At 50.7% G+C, this 12,884-nt stretch overlaps 1 protein-coding gene across 1 annotated transcript; it reads left to right on the top strand.

Annotated features, from left to right (window-relative positions):
• The first annotated feature begins 349 nt into the window (after positions 1–349).
• Positions 350–2,114, top strand: Pou4f2 (POU class 4 homeobox 2). Its single transcript, XM_042701878.1, has 2 exons — positions 350–664; positions 1,161–2,114. Exons 1-2 carry the CDS (start codon positions 350–352, stop codon positions 2,112–2,114), a joined length of 1,269 nt encoding a protein of 422 aa, XP_042557812.1.
• The last annotated feature ends 10,770 nt before the right edge of the window (positions 2,115–12,884 follow it).

Raw genomic sequence — 12,884 nt, 5'->3', positions numbered from 1 at the left:
AGCGGCGAGGCCGGGCGGGGAGCGGCGCTTCCCGGCAGGGGAGGGCGGCGGCGCGGGGCGGGGGTGGGGTGGGTGGGGGAGGGCGGGAGGCGGGCGGAGGGCGGGGGCGCGGGGCCGGCGCGGGGAGCGGGGACTATAACTCCGCGGCCTCGCGGAGCGGGGGGCACTGTGGGGCGCTGAGGTCTGCAGCCAGCGCGTCACCCCGGAGCCTGGCCGCGGCGAGCGGAGCGGCGCAGCCGGGGCCGGCGGCGGCGGCCGCGCACAACTTCGCCCCTTCCCGGTGCGCCCTCGCCGAGCACTTTTCCGGAGAGTCGTCGCCGTGGGAGCGGCCCGGCGGGCGGGCGGGAAGATGATGATGATGTCCCTGAACAGCAAGCAGGCGTTCAGCCTGCCGCACGGCGGCAGCCTGCACGTGGAGCCCAAGTACTCGGCCCTGCACAGCGCGTCGCCGGGCTCCGCGGCGCCCGCCGCGCCCGCCGCCAGCTCCCCGGGCGGCTCGGGCAACGCGGGCGGCGGCGGCGGCGGCGGCGGCGGGGGCCGGAGCAGCGGCGGCAGCGGAGGCGGCGGCGGCGGCGGCGGCGGTGGTGGCGGTGGAGGCGGCGGCGGAGGCGGCGGCGGCGGCGGCGCGGAGGCCATGCGGAGAGCTTGTCTGCCAACCCCACCGGTGTGTATCTCCGCCTAATCACCGCTCGCGGGCGCATGCTGACAGCCCCCTCCACCCGCTTGATGTTTTTTTCATGTCTGCACAGCAAATCACCCCACACCTCCGAACCCATGCACCCCCCCCCTCTTAAGTATGCAGCGGTCTTGCCTGCGTCCTATTAATTTTGATGACCTGGCAGCGTCCGCCGGTGGCACTGTGCTGCGATCCGCGCGCGCCACTTTTTCCTCCTCTTCCCTCGCTCGCGCGCGCGCCTGCTTCTCGGCGTGGCTTTCCTCCTGGCTCCCGTCCATCCGTCCGTCCTCCCGCGTGTTGGCCGGATGGTGATGAGGACGGTGATGAGGAGGATGAGGCTGAATTCGTGGAAGGCGCTGGGAGCGCGGCGCGCGCGGTGACGCGGCGAGCGCCGGGCCGGGCCTCGAGGGGGGGGGGGGAGGGCGGGTTGAGCGCGCACAATTCCCTGCTGGGCGTCATGTGTGCCTTCTACTTGCAATTGCAGAGCAATATCTTCGGCGGGCTGGATGAGAGTCTGCTGGCCCGGGCCGAGGCTCTGGCCGCCGTGGACATCGTCTCCCAGAGCAAGAGCCATCACCACCATCACCACCCGCCCCACCACAGCCCCTTCAAACCCGACGCCACGTACCACACCATGAACACCATCCCCTGCACGTCGGCGGCGTCCTCCTCCTCCGTGCCCATCTCGCATCCGTCCGCGCTGGCCGCCGGCACCCACCATCACCATCACCACCATCACCACCACCACCACCAGCCGCACCAGGCGCTCGAGGGCGAGCTGCTAGAGCACCTGAGTCCCGGGCTGGCCCTGGGTGCCATGGCGGGCCCCGACGGTGCGGTGGTGTCCACGCCCGCGGCGCACGCCCCGCACATGGCGCCCATGAACCCCATGCACCAGGCGGCGCTGAGCATGGCGCACGCGCACGGGCTGCCCGCGCACATGGGCTGCATGAGCGACGTGGACGCCGACCCGCGGGACCTGGAGGCGTTCGCCGAGCGCTTCAAGCAGCGGCGCATCAAGCTGGGGGTCACCCAGGCCGACGTGGGCTCGGCGCTGGCCAACCTCAAGATCCCGGGCGTCGGCTCGCTCAGCCAGAGCACCATCTGCAGGTTCGAGTCGCTCACGCTGTCGCACAACAACATGATCGCGCTCAAGCCCATCCTGCAGGCGTGGCTGGAGGAGGCCGAGAAGTCCCACCGCGAGAAGCTCACCAAGCCCGAGCTCTTCAACGGCGCCGAGAAGAAGCGCAAGCGCACGTCCATCGCCGCGCCCGAGAAGCGCTCGCTCGAGGCCTACTTCGCTATCCAGCCGCGGCCCTCGTCCGAGAAGATCGCCGCCATCGCCGAGAAGCTGGACCTGAAGAAGAACGTGGTGCGCGTCTGGTTCTGCAACCAGAGGCAGAAGCAGAAACGGATGAAGTACTCCGCCGGCATCTAGGGGACCCAGGGCCTCTCCGGGAACCGGGGGACCGGGGACCGCTGCCCGGCCGCCTTCCCTCCTCCCGCCCGCCCGCCCGCCTCGCTCTCCGTCCCGCTCTCCACCTCCCTCCACCCCACTCTCCACCCCTTTCCATCTCTCTCCATCTCTCTTGCTTTCTCCATCTCTCTCTCCATCTCCCTCCCCTTCTTTCCTTTCCACTTTGGGCGACCAGAAAGAAGTCCAGTCAATGTGAATCCTGAAAAAAGCGAGGGTTGGAGAGGGAGCAGAAGAGCGAGCGAGCGAGCCACGGAGTCAGCGAGAATGTGAACCTTTGCTCAAAGTAGAGAGATAGAGGGGGGGGGAGGGGTCTGTCAAGTTGGAGCAAGGTCGCCTCCCCGCACTGCACGCGGGCCGCGGCGGAGGCGGGAGCAGCTGCGCCGAGGACACCGATGCCCGGCTCCCCACGCCGGCCAGCGCCAGCAAGTAAGATTCGTTTTTATTCTTACGGCCGTCGCCCTTGTACGAGTTTCAAAGTACACTTCGCAGCTATTTTTCAGAAATAGAAAATTGATTCAGGACTGAAACTCTAAAGTAGAGTTGATGCTTAATGTGATAGAGACATCTCTAAAGTATTTTGAATTTAAGAAAAAAAAAGAGGGCAGATTTTCTGCATTTACACTGTATATTATATATATATTTTTATTGTGGTTCTTAACTCCCCTTCTTCCTTCTCTGAAGTGTTCATGCTTAAGAAAGGCGTCGCCTGCTGTGTTCACTGATCTTGAAAGCTATTATTAGATTATTGCCAAACAACCCTCTGTAAATTATTAATTTATCTCTCTAGCAACTTAATTTTGTGCACATTCTAATTAATTAAATGTCTTTAGTCTTTAAAAAAAAGGAGAAAAATATAGCTAGTGGTGTTGAAAATTTTTTTTTTATTTGATGAGTTTACCGGATTTTTACAGCTTTCCTGTTAGGCTGCATTGCTTTTGGCCTATTTGTATATTCTCACTTTGGGATGAAGATTGTTTTCCTTTGTTTTTTGCTGGTAGTGTTCTGATTTGTGAGTTGACGCTCCGTAATGGATGTCCTAATCGTGTAGACCTGATTCACTGTCCTGAGTATTGCTTACTTCCTTACATATTTAATGGGGATTCCCAGATTGTCACCAACTCACAGTGCTCCCTCACTGGCCCTTACACACTTACCCACACACACACACACACACACACACTCATCAGTAACAGAAGCGAGAAAGCAATTGAAAGCATGGCTGTTGCATCATTCTCTCGCTTTAGGTGCATTTTCCACTTGGTGCTTGGCCCTCCAGATCTAAGATTCACCAAGGTATTTCAATCTTCCAGTTTTCAATTGCTTTGTTGACTACCTTTGGACATTTATAGAAATTCTTTCAGTTTTTTTTTTCCTTTTGGAGGTTGGTTTGTAGAAAAACAAATTTGAACTCTAAGACAGTGCACTGCTTCTACATTCATATTGTTTGGTAAAATTCTTTTTGAACAAAAAAAACAGGTACATGGAGACTGGTACTTTATCTGTTGTAAATATTTCATTCCAAATGATGCACATATAGATATATTCTTACAAATTTTGCTGTATTGCTGTACCATTGGAGGCTCCCTGAGTCTTGAGTTCTGTATATGACCTGGTTTCTTGTTTTTGTTAATAGATGGTTTATTTATTATGGTAATGTATTAAGTTATTTTGGGTGCTGTTTGATTGTCTTTCATTGAAGAGATGATTTTAATGTTTTATTGGCAAAGTATGCTGCTTTTTTCATTAAAATATGCTATTAATATTAAATGGCTTTTTAAAATGTGATGCTGCTTTAATCATTTATGTGGGAAATATTTTGGTGGGGATTCTTTTGTAAAGGTAGAAGCATGTTTTTTGATGGTTTATAGGAACTGGCTGTTATCAAAGTATGGCCTGGACTCAGAGGAGGGTGTTTCTCTGGGAAAGTGGAAAAGAGCAGGATTTATAACAGCATTGTAGAAGCTAGAGCTCACCTCACAGAGTGCTTTGCCTTTCTGCTCAGAGGAAATTATGATAGTTGGCTCCAAATATCTCCTTTCTCCAGTCCTGAAATGATTCTGCAAAGAGAATTGTATAAGCAAATACTGGATAGAAGCAATTTCACCCACTGCTTCCCATCCCCAATGGGTAAAGAGAAGAAAGGAACTCAGTTCACTTGTTTTGTTTTCCTCACAGCAGTGGAAGATGGGGTGTGGCCAGGGCCAAGCCTGGGTAGCTGGGGCCAGGTTCATCCACTGGAGCTTACTATGCACTCACCACACCTGGAGAGCTATTGCTCAGGACATAGCAGAGAACACCTGGGCTACTGGCCTGTGAACTCAACTCTCTCCCTTCCTCTATTTCTTTCTGTCTCTCAGTCCCCATCTCTTTATAAAGAATCTCTCATCACTGCAATAGACAGGCTGGGACAGGGAAGCAGCCATTTTTTGGTCATATCTGGGACTCAGTCTACTCCAGAGTTGGAGGAAGTGTGTCAACACTAATCTAGAATAAGGAAATTCTGCCCACTCAAATCAGCTATTTCTTTTTCTGATCCTACAATAAAGACATCTCCCTATGCGTCTTAACAGTTTTCAGGTTTCTGGTAACAGTTGAGCAACATACTAGGTTTTCAAAGTCTTTTTTCCCACAAGGTTATGATTTAGTAAATTTGCAACAATGGTGTATGCAATTAGTTACTATGAGAATATTATATTAATACACAGATCAAATGAGAGGAAGGAACAAGGTTATTCCCCAGGAGGTAATTCTGCTAACCTGAAGTGTGCCCCTTTTGATATGCACCTGTCATAGGAAGGTTCTTAGTTGGAAGGGGGATAGGAAAATAGCTCCTAAGTCAATTTTATAGTAGCTCAGGTTGGAATTAAATACTGCTGGAAATGATTATAATTTCCAGATATCACAAAAATAGTTGTAAGAGTTGGTTGGAAACTTGGTGGGAGATCTTTCCTTCTATACCAGAAGTAAATAAAACATTGGAAGAACTAATCACAGTATATATGACCATGATGCTTTAGAAAACGTGGACATGTAAGCTTCTACAAGAAAAACTATGAATGCAACTTAGTGATATTGATAGTTATTTTATTTCCGTGGTTTGAAGAAAATTCCTTCCTCCGTTCCTTTCTCTATTCTTGTGTTCAGTTCTTTAGAAAGTCTTTTAAAACAGGCAGCCCCTGTGAGTATGTTTCAGCACCATGGCTAGCGATCACCCTGCTCAACAGTTCCAACCAGCCGCAGAACTTCGTGCTTTTTTTTCATCCATAGTGGAGATGATGAATGAAATAACTTATCAGACATATATATGACAAATATCTTCAATAAATAATGCTTTCCCATATGTGAGTTTCTACCGGAAGAGTAGACTAAGAGTACGAAGGGAAAGGTGAATTAGTTAAGGGGAAGAGAGACAGATAGGTTAGTGTGTAAATGATAACACCATCAAGTGAAGAGAGATATCATGTAAAAGTGGTAAAACTTTAAAAAGTGTTGACCCAAAGAAACAAAGTGGGTGTTTATTCCGTTGGCATGTTTTGAAGTACACAAAACTTGTACATAATGATTGACTTAAGATTTTGGTGAAGAAGTTACAAAACAACGTAACAACTATAAATACTTCAACATTGGAAGATCTAAATTTCCTGTAATCCACTTAGTTTTCTTTGTCTTTTGTGCTCTAGGATTTTCTAAACAATATCACATTTTAAGTTCATCTTCTGTGTTTTGCAAGGATAAAATCTTTCTTGCCTATAGGATGGAAATGTTGCCATTCTTACAGGCAACAAATATTTATATTTAAACCATAAATATATGTTTTATAGGAAAGCAGATTCTTTTTTAGAAAGAAATATATTTTGAAGTGTCTAACTGATGAGAGCTGCAAAGGCAGACCAAGCCAAAAAGTTTCAAAGAGAAGGGTATTGAAGGACAAATTAAAGGTAAGAATAGTGATCTAAAATCCTTGAGAGATGTCCTTTTGGTGTTGATTTTCTAAATGCCAAAAAATAGATATCAAAATGTGTCTGAAAATCCTCGTTTTATCAGTTAAATGCATTGGCATTCATATCTCATTTCCCACTTTTTCTCAATATCCACAATTGATTAAAAATGAGATATGAGTAGGCTTAGTGATATAAGTAATCTTCCTAAATTTTATGTTTTGTAACAATGTAGTTTTATTTTTTAAACTTCTCTAGAAGCAAGTTACCTGATTGTTTTTGTTTAAAATGGTCACGTGAACATGAGATAGAACAAGCCATTAGCTGTATGCTGGAAGTGCTATAAATAAAAACTGAGATGGAGCAAGGCAGTGCCAGAAAAGATCCTGTGCTGAGTGTGGTCTGGGCGCCTATAATCTCAGCACTTGGGAAGCAGAAGCAGGAGGATCATGGGTTCAAGATTAGCCTGGGCTACATAATAAGATCCTTTCTCAGAAACACAGCACAGCACACCAGAAGTATATCCTGAATGTTATCCAAGTGTCCTGTCCACCACTCTCCACAATGCAGTTTCTTTGGGGGTATTTTGTATTAGCCCAGTTCGTTAATTCTTTATCAAATTAAGTCTCATTGACACCTGGGGGTGTATGGAGAAGAAAAGTATGAAAATGCAAGTATAACCTAGGATTTACAGACAATGTAATACTCGCCTATTTTCTATAAAATACATTCTGCTATTTAACAACATATAAACATACTTTATGTTGTTCAAGAACAAATTCTGTGATCTCTTTTTGCTGAGTGAGAGAATTGGATCTTGGGGCCAAAAGGTTTTATTTTACACGTCTAATGAATCAATTAATTTTCATCTATTGGATAAGCTCTTGAAGAAAGGATGGGAAACAAGCCACTTGATTTTATAAAACCTATTATTCAGAGGGTAAATTCAAAATGTTTAGGTGATTAAATTTAGAAATTTGTCTTTGCAATTATTTGGTCCCAACAGCCGGGTCTTTCTCCCCCTCCCTCTCTCCCTCTCCTCCCCTGCCTCCCATTCTTTACTCAGAACTGCACTTTCCATTTCATTTGGCCTTGAAGGGAGGAGATACAGCCAAAGGGGAGGTGTGTGGGGGGGAGGGGGAATTAGATGATATTCTGATAAAACAAAAAGGAAGACAGAGATTTCAGGGTGGTTCTGATGTTCCTGAAATCCACATTTGTCAGGAGACAGATTTATGGCAATAAGGGAAAAAAAATAGGGCTAAATTTTCCTAGCTTTGCCCCTTTAAAGGGAGTCATTCCCAGTACTGCAAGTCTATTACGAGTGAATTAATAAATTACACAGCAAATTATTAAATCCAGATAATTACAAGGAATAAGTAAGTAATCATTAGTTATCTCAGCTAATTACTGCGGGTCAGAGCCAGCCGGAATGTGAAATCCTCTCTGGGAATTGAAATTAACTTTGCATAGTGAGTCTGTGCTTGACATCGCGTCTGTAGGCTCGTGGCAGCTCCCCTGTGAGCCAGTCTTTGTATTTAACTTGGAGAGAATAGAAATAAAATTAAGTGATGAGGTGATAATAGAAAGAGGCTCAGAAAGCAAACTGTGGGTTTTATTCTCTACCTTCAATGCCTGGAGATGAAAAGCTTTATTTGCCTCCGTTTCAATTTTTTTTTTTTTCCTCCCAAGTAACCTTGTTGAGAATGGCTCCCCAAACACACGCACAGACTGGTCTGACAGTCAGATTAGCAGCACGTGAAGAAGGCTGAAAAAAGAACAAACGTTTTGAGCCCCCCCCCCCCACCTGCTTTCTCTCTGTGATGGGAGGAGGTAGCAGTCAGGAAGAAAGAAAGAAAATGAAAATATTGCTCTCTGCTTTCATCGGCACAGTGGAAAGGCTGTCGAAAAGTGCAGCCCAGTCTAATAATCTGTTTGTTTTGTTTGGATAACAATGTGCTTTCATCTTGCCACAGGAAGACCCAGCTCGGTGCAAGTGTTGTCTCTGGTTGATCTTTCGCCAGATGCTTCAAGAACCGATGTCACTTTTCCCCCTTTTATAGCATCACTTTCAGAACCCAACCTCCCCTACCTTCTCTCCCTCTACTCTGCCCCCGGGGCCTTCCAAAGGGCAAAGAAGAGGGCAGAGCCTGGTTCCTGTTGGAAAGTAAGACTGTGTCTCTGTGTGTGATAATGTGATTGTTTGTGTGTATCCCAGGGTCAAAGAGCCTGGCCGCTTTGAACAACAACAACAACAATAACAACAACAACAAAAACCCTGGTGTTCACGCATTAAAATGAAGGGGAAACCGGAGCTCTTTTGCTCTCTTGGCTCACTTTTTTTTTTTTTTTTTTTTATCAATTGCAATTAGATGGACAGCCTTTCCGCTCATTCCCTGCTCTAGTCTGGGATGATAATAAAAATTTAATGAAGCCTGGGACGAGTGGAGAGCTCTGTCTGGGGACCATGGAATAGAATATTTTAACTGTACATTTATACCAACTGTCTGGCTTCAAAGACGTGACCGCTTTTAATCTCGAATTAGAAACCACAGACTCGAAATTAAATAGTAGACACCCTCGGATCGCCTTCCTTTCTGAAATATTGTCACGATTCTGTGTCTCTCCATTGCCCCTAACACACACTCACACACACACACACACACACACACACTCACACTCACACAGAGCTTAGGTCTCCAATTACATTTCCGTGAATAATAGATTGCTTTGATCGGATGCAGAATTCTGGTGCTTTTGTGCACGTGTGCGCGCGTGTGTGCGTGTTTTTAAATAGAGTTAATGCAATATTAATTGACTGTAGATGTTATAAGAATGCCCAGCCTCCCTTTCAGGAAGGAATCGATGATCTGGGAATGCAGGAGAGAGTCGAGGCGAAGGCCTTTCCCAGCCCAGGTCACTGGTTTGCCGCTGGGGACGTGGTCAGAGCGTCGGGTAAGTGAGGACACCCCGAGCCCCGCGCGTGGGGCTGCTCAGGCTCGAACCCGTGGCGAGGCGCCGGGGAGCAGGCCCGAGGAGAGGCGGGGCGCCCGCCCCAGGCCACCGTCCCCGGCTCCCGGCTCCCGTGGCTTGGGAAGGCCGGCCAGGTCCGGGCCCTCCCTGGGGCGCTGCGCCCGCGGGCCGGGGTCCTGCGCCCGCGCTGCGCCGCGCTCCCCTCCCGCTGGCTCCCCCGCGCCTGCGGAGAGGCGGGCAGGCAGGACCGGGGGGGGGGGTAGCGCTCTGCAGGGGGGAGGTCCCGGCCGGTGAGATCACCCCCGGCCTGGGGGACCCGGACCCCGCTGGGCCCGCAGCCCACTAATCACGCGTGCTCGCGGGGGCAAGCTCGGGAACGGGTCCATCAATTATTGGGGGGGATCCCCGACGCCGTGAGGTTTCCAGCCCGCGGGAGAAACCGCGGGAGGAGGCGCAGCCCGGCCCCCGCCGGCCCCCCACCTCCCAGCCCTTCGAGGGGCGCCGACCCCTGGCTGCGCCCCCGGGGAGGAGACGCTCGGTCCGGGGGTTCTCACTTCCCGGGCCGGGAGGGGGCGAGAGGGAGGGAGGGGCGGCCCCGGCCCCCGGCCGCACCCCCCCCAGGAAGCCGAACTTTTGACCGGATCTCTACTTTTGAGGTGTGGTGGACCGCTGGGCAACCCAGGGCCTCTGCTCAGCCATGCCAGGCTAGGGCCGAGTGTGTGTGTGTGTGTGCGCATCAGAACACTTCCAGGAACCCCGGTTTCCGGGCCCCCAGCACACGCGCCACCACCTCCCCAGCCAGGCTTCTGGACGCCCCGAGGCCCCGCGGCAAACCCCGCGCGCAGCTGGGCGCCCGGAGCGAGCGCAGCGGCTGCGGGGGAGGGGAGGGGCGGTGGGGCGGGCTGGTAATTACTGCGCCCTCCCCGCGCGCCCCACCCCTCCGTGGGTCCGCAGCCATTAGTCCAGCTGTCACTGGGCGGAAAGCACGGGCTCCCCCCCCTCCACCACCCCACGACTTCGCTGTACACCCTCCTTCTCTTCCTCCTCCTCCCCCTCTTCCCCCCTCCCCCTCCTCCTCCTTCTCCCCCTTCTCCTCCCTCTTCCCTTCCCCTTCTCCTCCCCCTCCTCTCCCTCCTCCCCCCTCTTCCTCCTCCCCCTCTTCCTCCTCCCCCTCTTCCTCCTCCCCCTCCTCCTCCTCCCCCTCCTCCTCCTCCCCCTCCTCCTCCTCCCCCTCCTCCTCCTCCTCTTCCTCCTCCTCCTCTTCCCAGACCCATCACGATTCCTAAAACATTTCTTTTTATCCCTAACACATTTCCCCTTTCCTCCACCTCCTAGTACATCCCGTGCTTGAACCCCGGGAGAACAGTTCAAGTCCGGTGGGTAGTGAGTTTGTTGTTTGTTTGGTTTTGTTTGCTTTGGTGACGGCAGTAGGGTGCGTCTAGCTCTCCCGGAGAGTTAAGAGGCACCATGGATGGATGCGTCCCAGGTTTCAGAAAGGAGCCATCTGGCTTCTGAAATCATCGCAAGGGGCCCAAGTTGTCCTGTAAACTCATCTTGAATTTTCTTTAAGACAAGTTACTGATGGCTCTCATCAGTGATCAAAAGGCTTAACTCAGCCTCCTCTCACAAGGTCTTTAGTTTTGGACCATCCAGAGATGAAAGTTTGGTCCCCACCGGGGGAAAAAGCTATTCTTCCAGCCGGCTGAACAAGGTGGTTGAGCCAGGCAGTGGCTCCTGGACGTTCAGAAACAGTATAGATAGAGGCTGGAGGGAGAAATCCCGTCCCCAAAGCTGTCATGTAAAGCTCAAAGTTCAACAGCCAATCAGAGCCTGTAAGACAAAGGTAAGACTTCATGCCCTGGCCACACATGGTTCTTCTCCAACACTGTTTTCCTCCTTAGAAAACCTGAGGCACTCCTAGGGTTGCACTGAGGTACAGGATGGAATCCCCTTCTAGATTGTAAAGTGCTTTAAGAACCAGCCAGACTCTACCATCTTATAACTTACAGGGTGCACATACGCTGGGCGGGCTACCCACCATACCTACGGACACCTCCAGATCCCCAAGAGTTTCTATTGCAACCCCAGCATTTTCCTGAAGCTGCTCACCCACCCTCCCATGTGCCCACAGATAGAGGTTTAGACTCACCCACAGGCACAATCTCAGTCCTCCTCCTCCTCCTCCTCCTCCTCCTCCTCCTCCTCCTCCTCCCCCTCCCTCCCACCAGCAGGTAGAAGGAAGCTTCATGAACTCACTCCAGATCTCACCTTCTTAGCCTAACCCTCCCCTCCCTCCAACCACTTGTGTCTTTTTCTCAGGGCACCGATGGGGCTTGACATTTCATTTCTATTTATTACAGTCATCCTCCTTGCTTTCCCTGCCTTTATCCAGAGACCAACAGTGTTTTTTGGTGGTACCACTTCTGGCAGCCAGGGTGGAGGAAGGACGGGGGACTGGCTTGAGGTTGAGCCTTGTAGGGATGAGGGGCTGTAATTAGATCTAGGGTTCTTTACATAGTCTTGGATCAGAGCTTCAGATTTCATACTGTCCTCCTGAGAGGATGGACTTCATCTCTTTTTTTGTGACACCATCAAGAGTTCAGCAAATGGCACCCGAGCTGGCTAACCTTCCATTTCAGTTCCTGGAGGCGAGCTACATCTGAGGCCAGAAGGAAGGAAAGTTCTTTCCTAGCTCTATCCTGGAAGAAGACTGTGAGGGAAAGAGAGCCTGCCCTGGCACCCTGGCGGCTGAGGGCTGGGAGCGGGGCAGGTTTTAAGGACCTGGGGGTGCGGGTCTAACACCTTTGAATGAAGCCTCTCACTTCCAGGGCAGTCCCCATGGGTTAGGAAAGGATCGCTTGGCAACTTACACTTGCTTTCATCACCTCTCCAATTTGCAGCCCTGAGAGCTTTTAATTACATTAGCCTCAGCAGGGCCCACGCTTCCATTCCTAAATCATTTCATTGATTTTTTCCCCCTTATGCTGCTTTCCTTGTCAGTAATACACTCTGTACTCAGAGTTTCAGAGGTGAATGAGAAAAAGAGCGATGGGTGGGTGGTAGGATATGAGGAGATAGAAGGCTGACCACATCTGCCCGGCTCCCCTCAGACCCTGGACTGTTCACATGCAGGAGAGGAAGGTTGCTGCATTCCAGCACAGCCTTCCTGCGGTGGCCAGAGCTGTCCCATCACACCCAATGTGCTCAGCTGTGTTCCCAGGAGAGGCACTGAACCAGCGTTCACTTGGTGAGTAGGTGGGAGGAAAATCCAAACCAAGTTCTCTGTTGAAAAGGTAGCTGAAAAGTTCAGCTACCAGTCTTCTCTAGACCAGGTGAGACCAGATCTCTATCATTTTAAATTCAGTTTTAGTTTTTGACACATAGCTTTCCTATCCAATGTAGCCACCCCTGAGGAGCGTCAGACTGCCACTTAGAGAAAGTAGGCAGGGCTTTGCTTGCCAAACAAAGAGAAAGCTGAGGTTTCCATTTGATCCTATTACTGCAGAATCGTAAACTGGGAGGTGGGGGGAGGGGGAGCCCACCCAGCTAGTTCCCACGTGTCCTTTAGCTGTAGGAGTAAATGCAGATGGGAAGGAAGAGCCTAGCACGGAGCAGACAGCCGACAGACACATTTAATAGAACCTAAGAACAATCGTATTTATTGTATCCCAGTTGGAAGTTACTTCCTAACTTAGTAATGATAGTGCGAAACACCCCTACTGCCTGCCATTCAGCTCCTGGCCATTAGGTATCAGTTACCAAAGGCAAAATGACTTCATCAGCCGGGGCAAAGTGTCTTTGGTGCTCAGCCCCTCCCCCT

This window comes from Dipodomys spectabilis, unplaced genomic scaffold, assembly GCF_019054845.1.
Source record: "Dipodomys spectabilis isolate Male_0828 unplaced genomic scaffold, ASM1905484v1 ptg000297l, whole genome shotgun sequence".
Classification (NCBI taxonomy): Eukaryota; Metazoa; Chordata; class Mammalia; order Rodentia; family Heteromyidae; genus Dipodomys; species Dipodomys spectabilis.
Note: the sequence above shows the minus strand (reverse complement) of the source record. Positions and strands in the feature narration are given on the sequence as shown.

Coding starts and splice junctions, on each gene's coding strand:
- Pou4f2 (XM_042701878.1), top strand. CDS start 350: ATGATGATGATGTCCCTGAACAGCAAGCAGGCGTTCAGCCTGCCGCAC. Junction 665..1,160: donor CTTGTCTGCCAACCCCACCG/GTGTGTATCTCC, acceptor TTGCAATTGCAG/AGCAATATCTTCGGCGGGCT.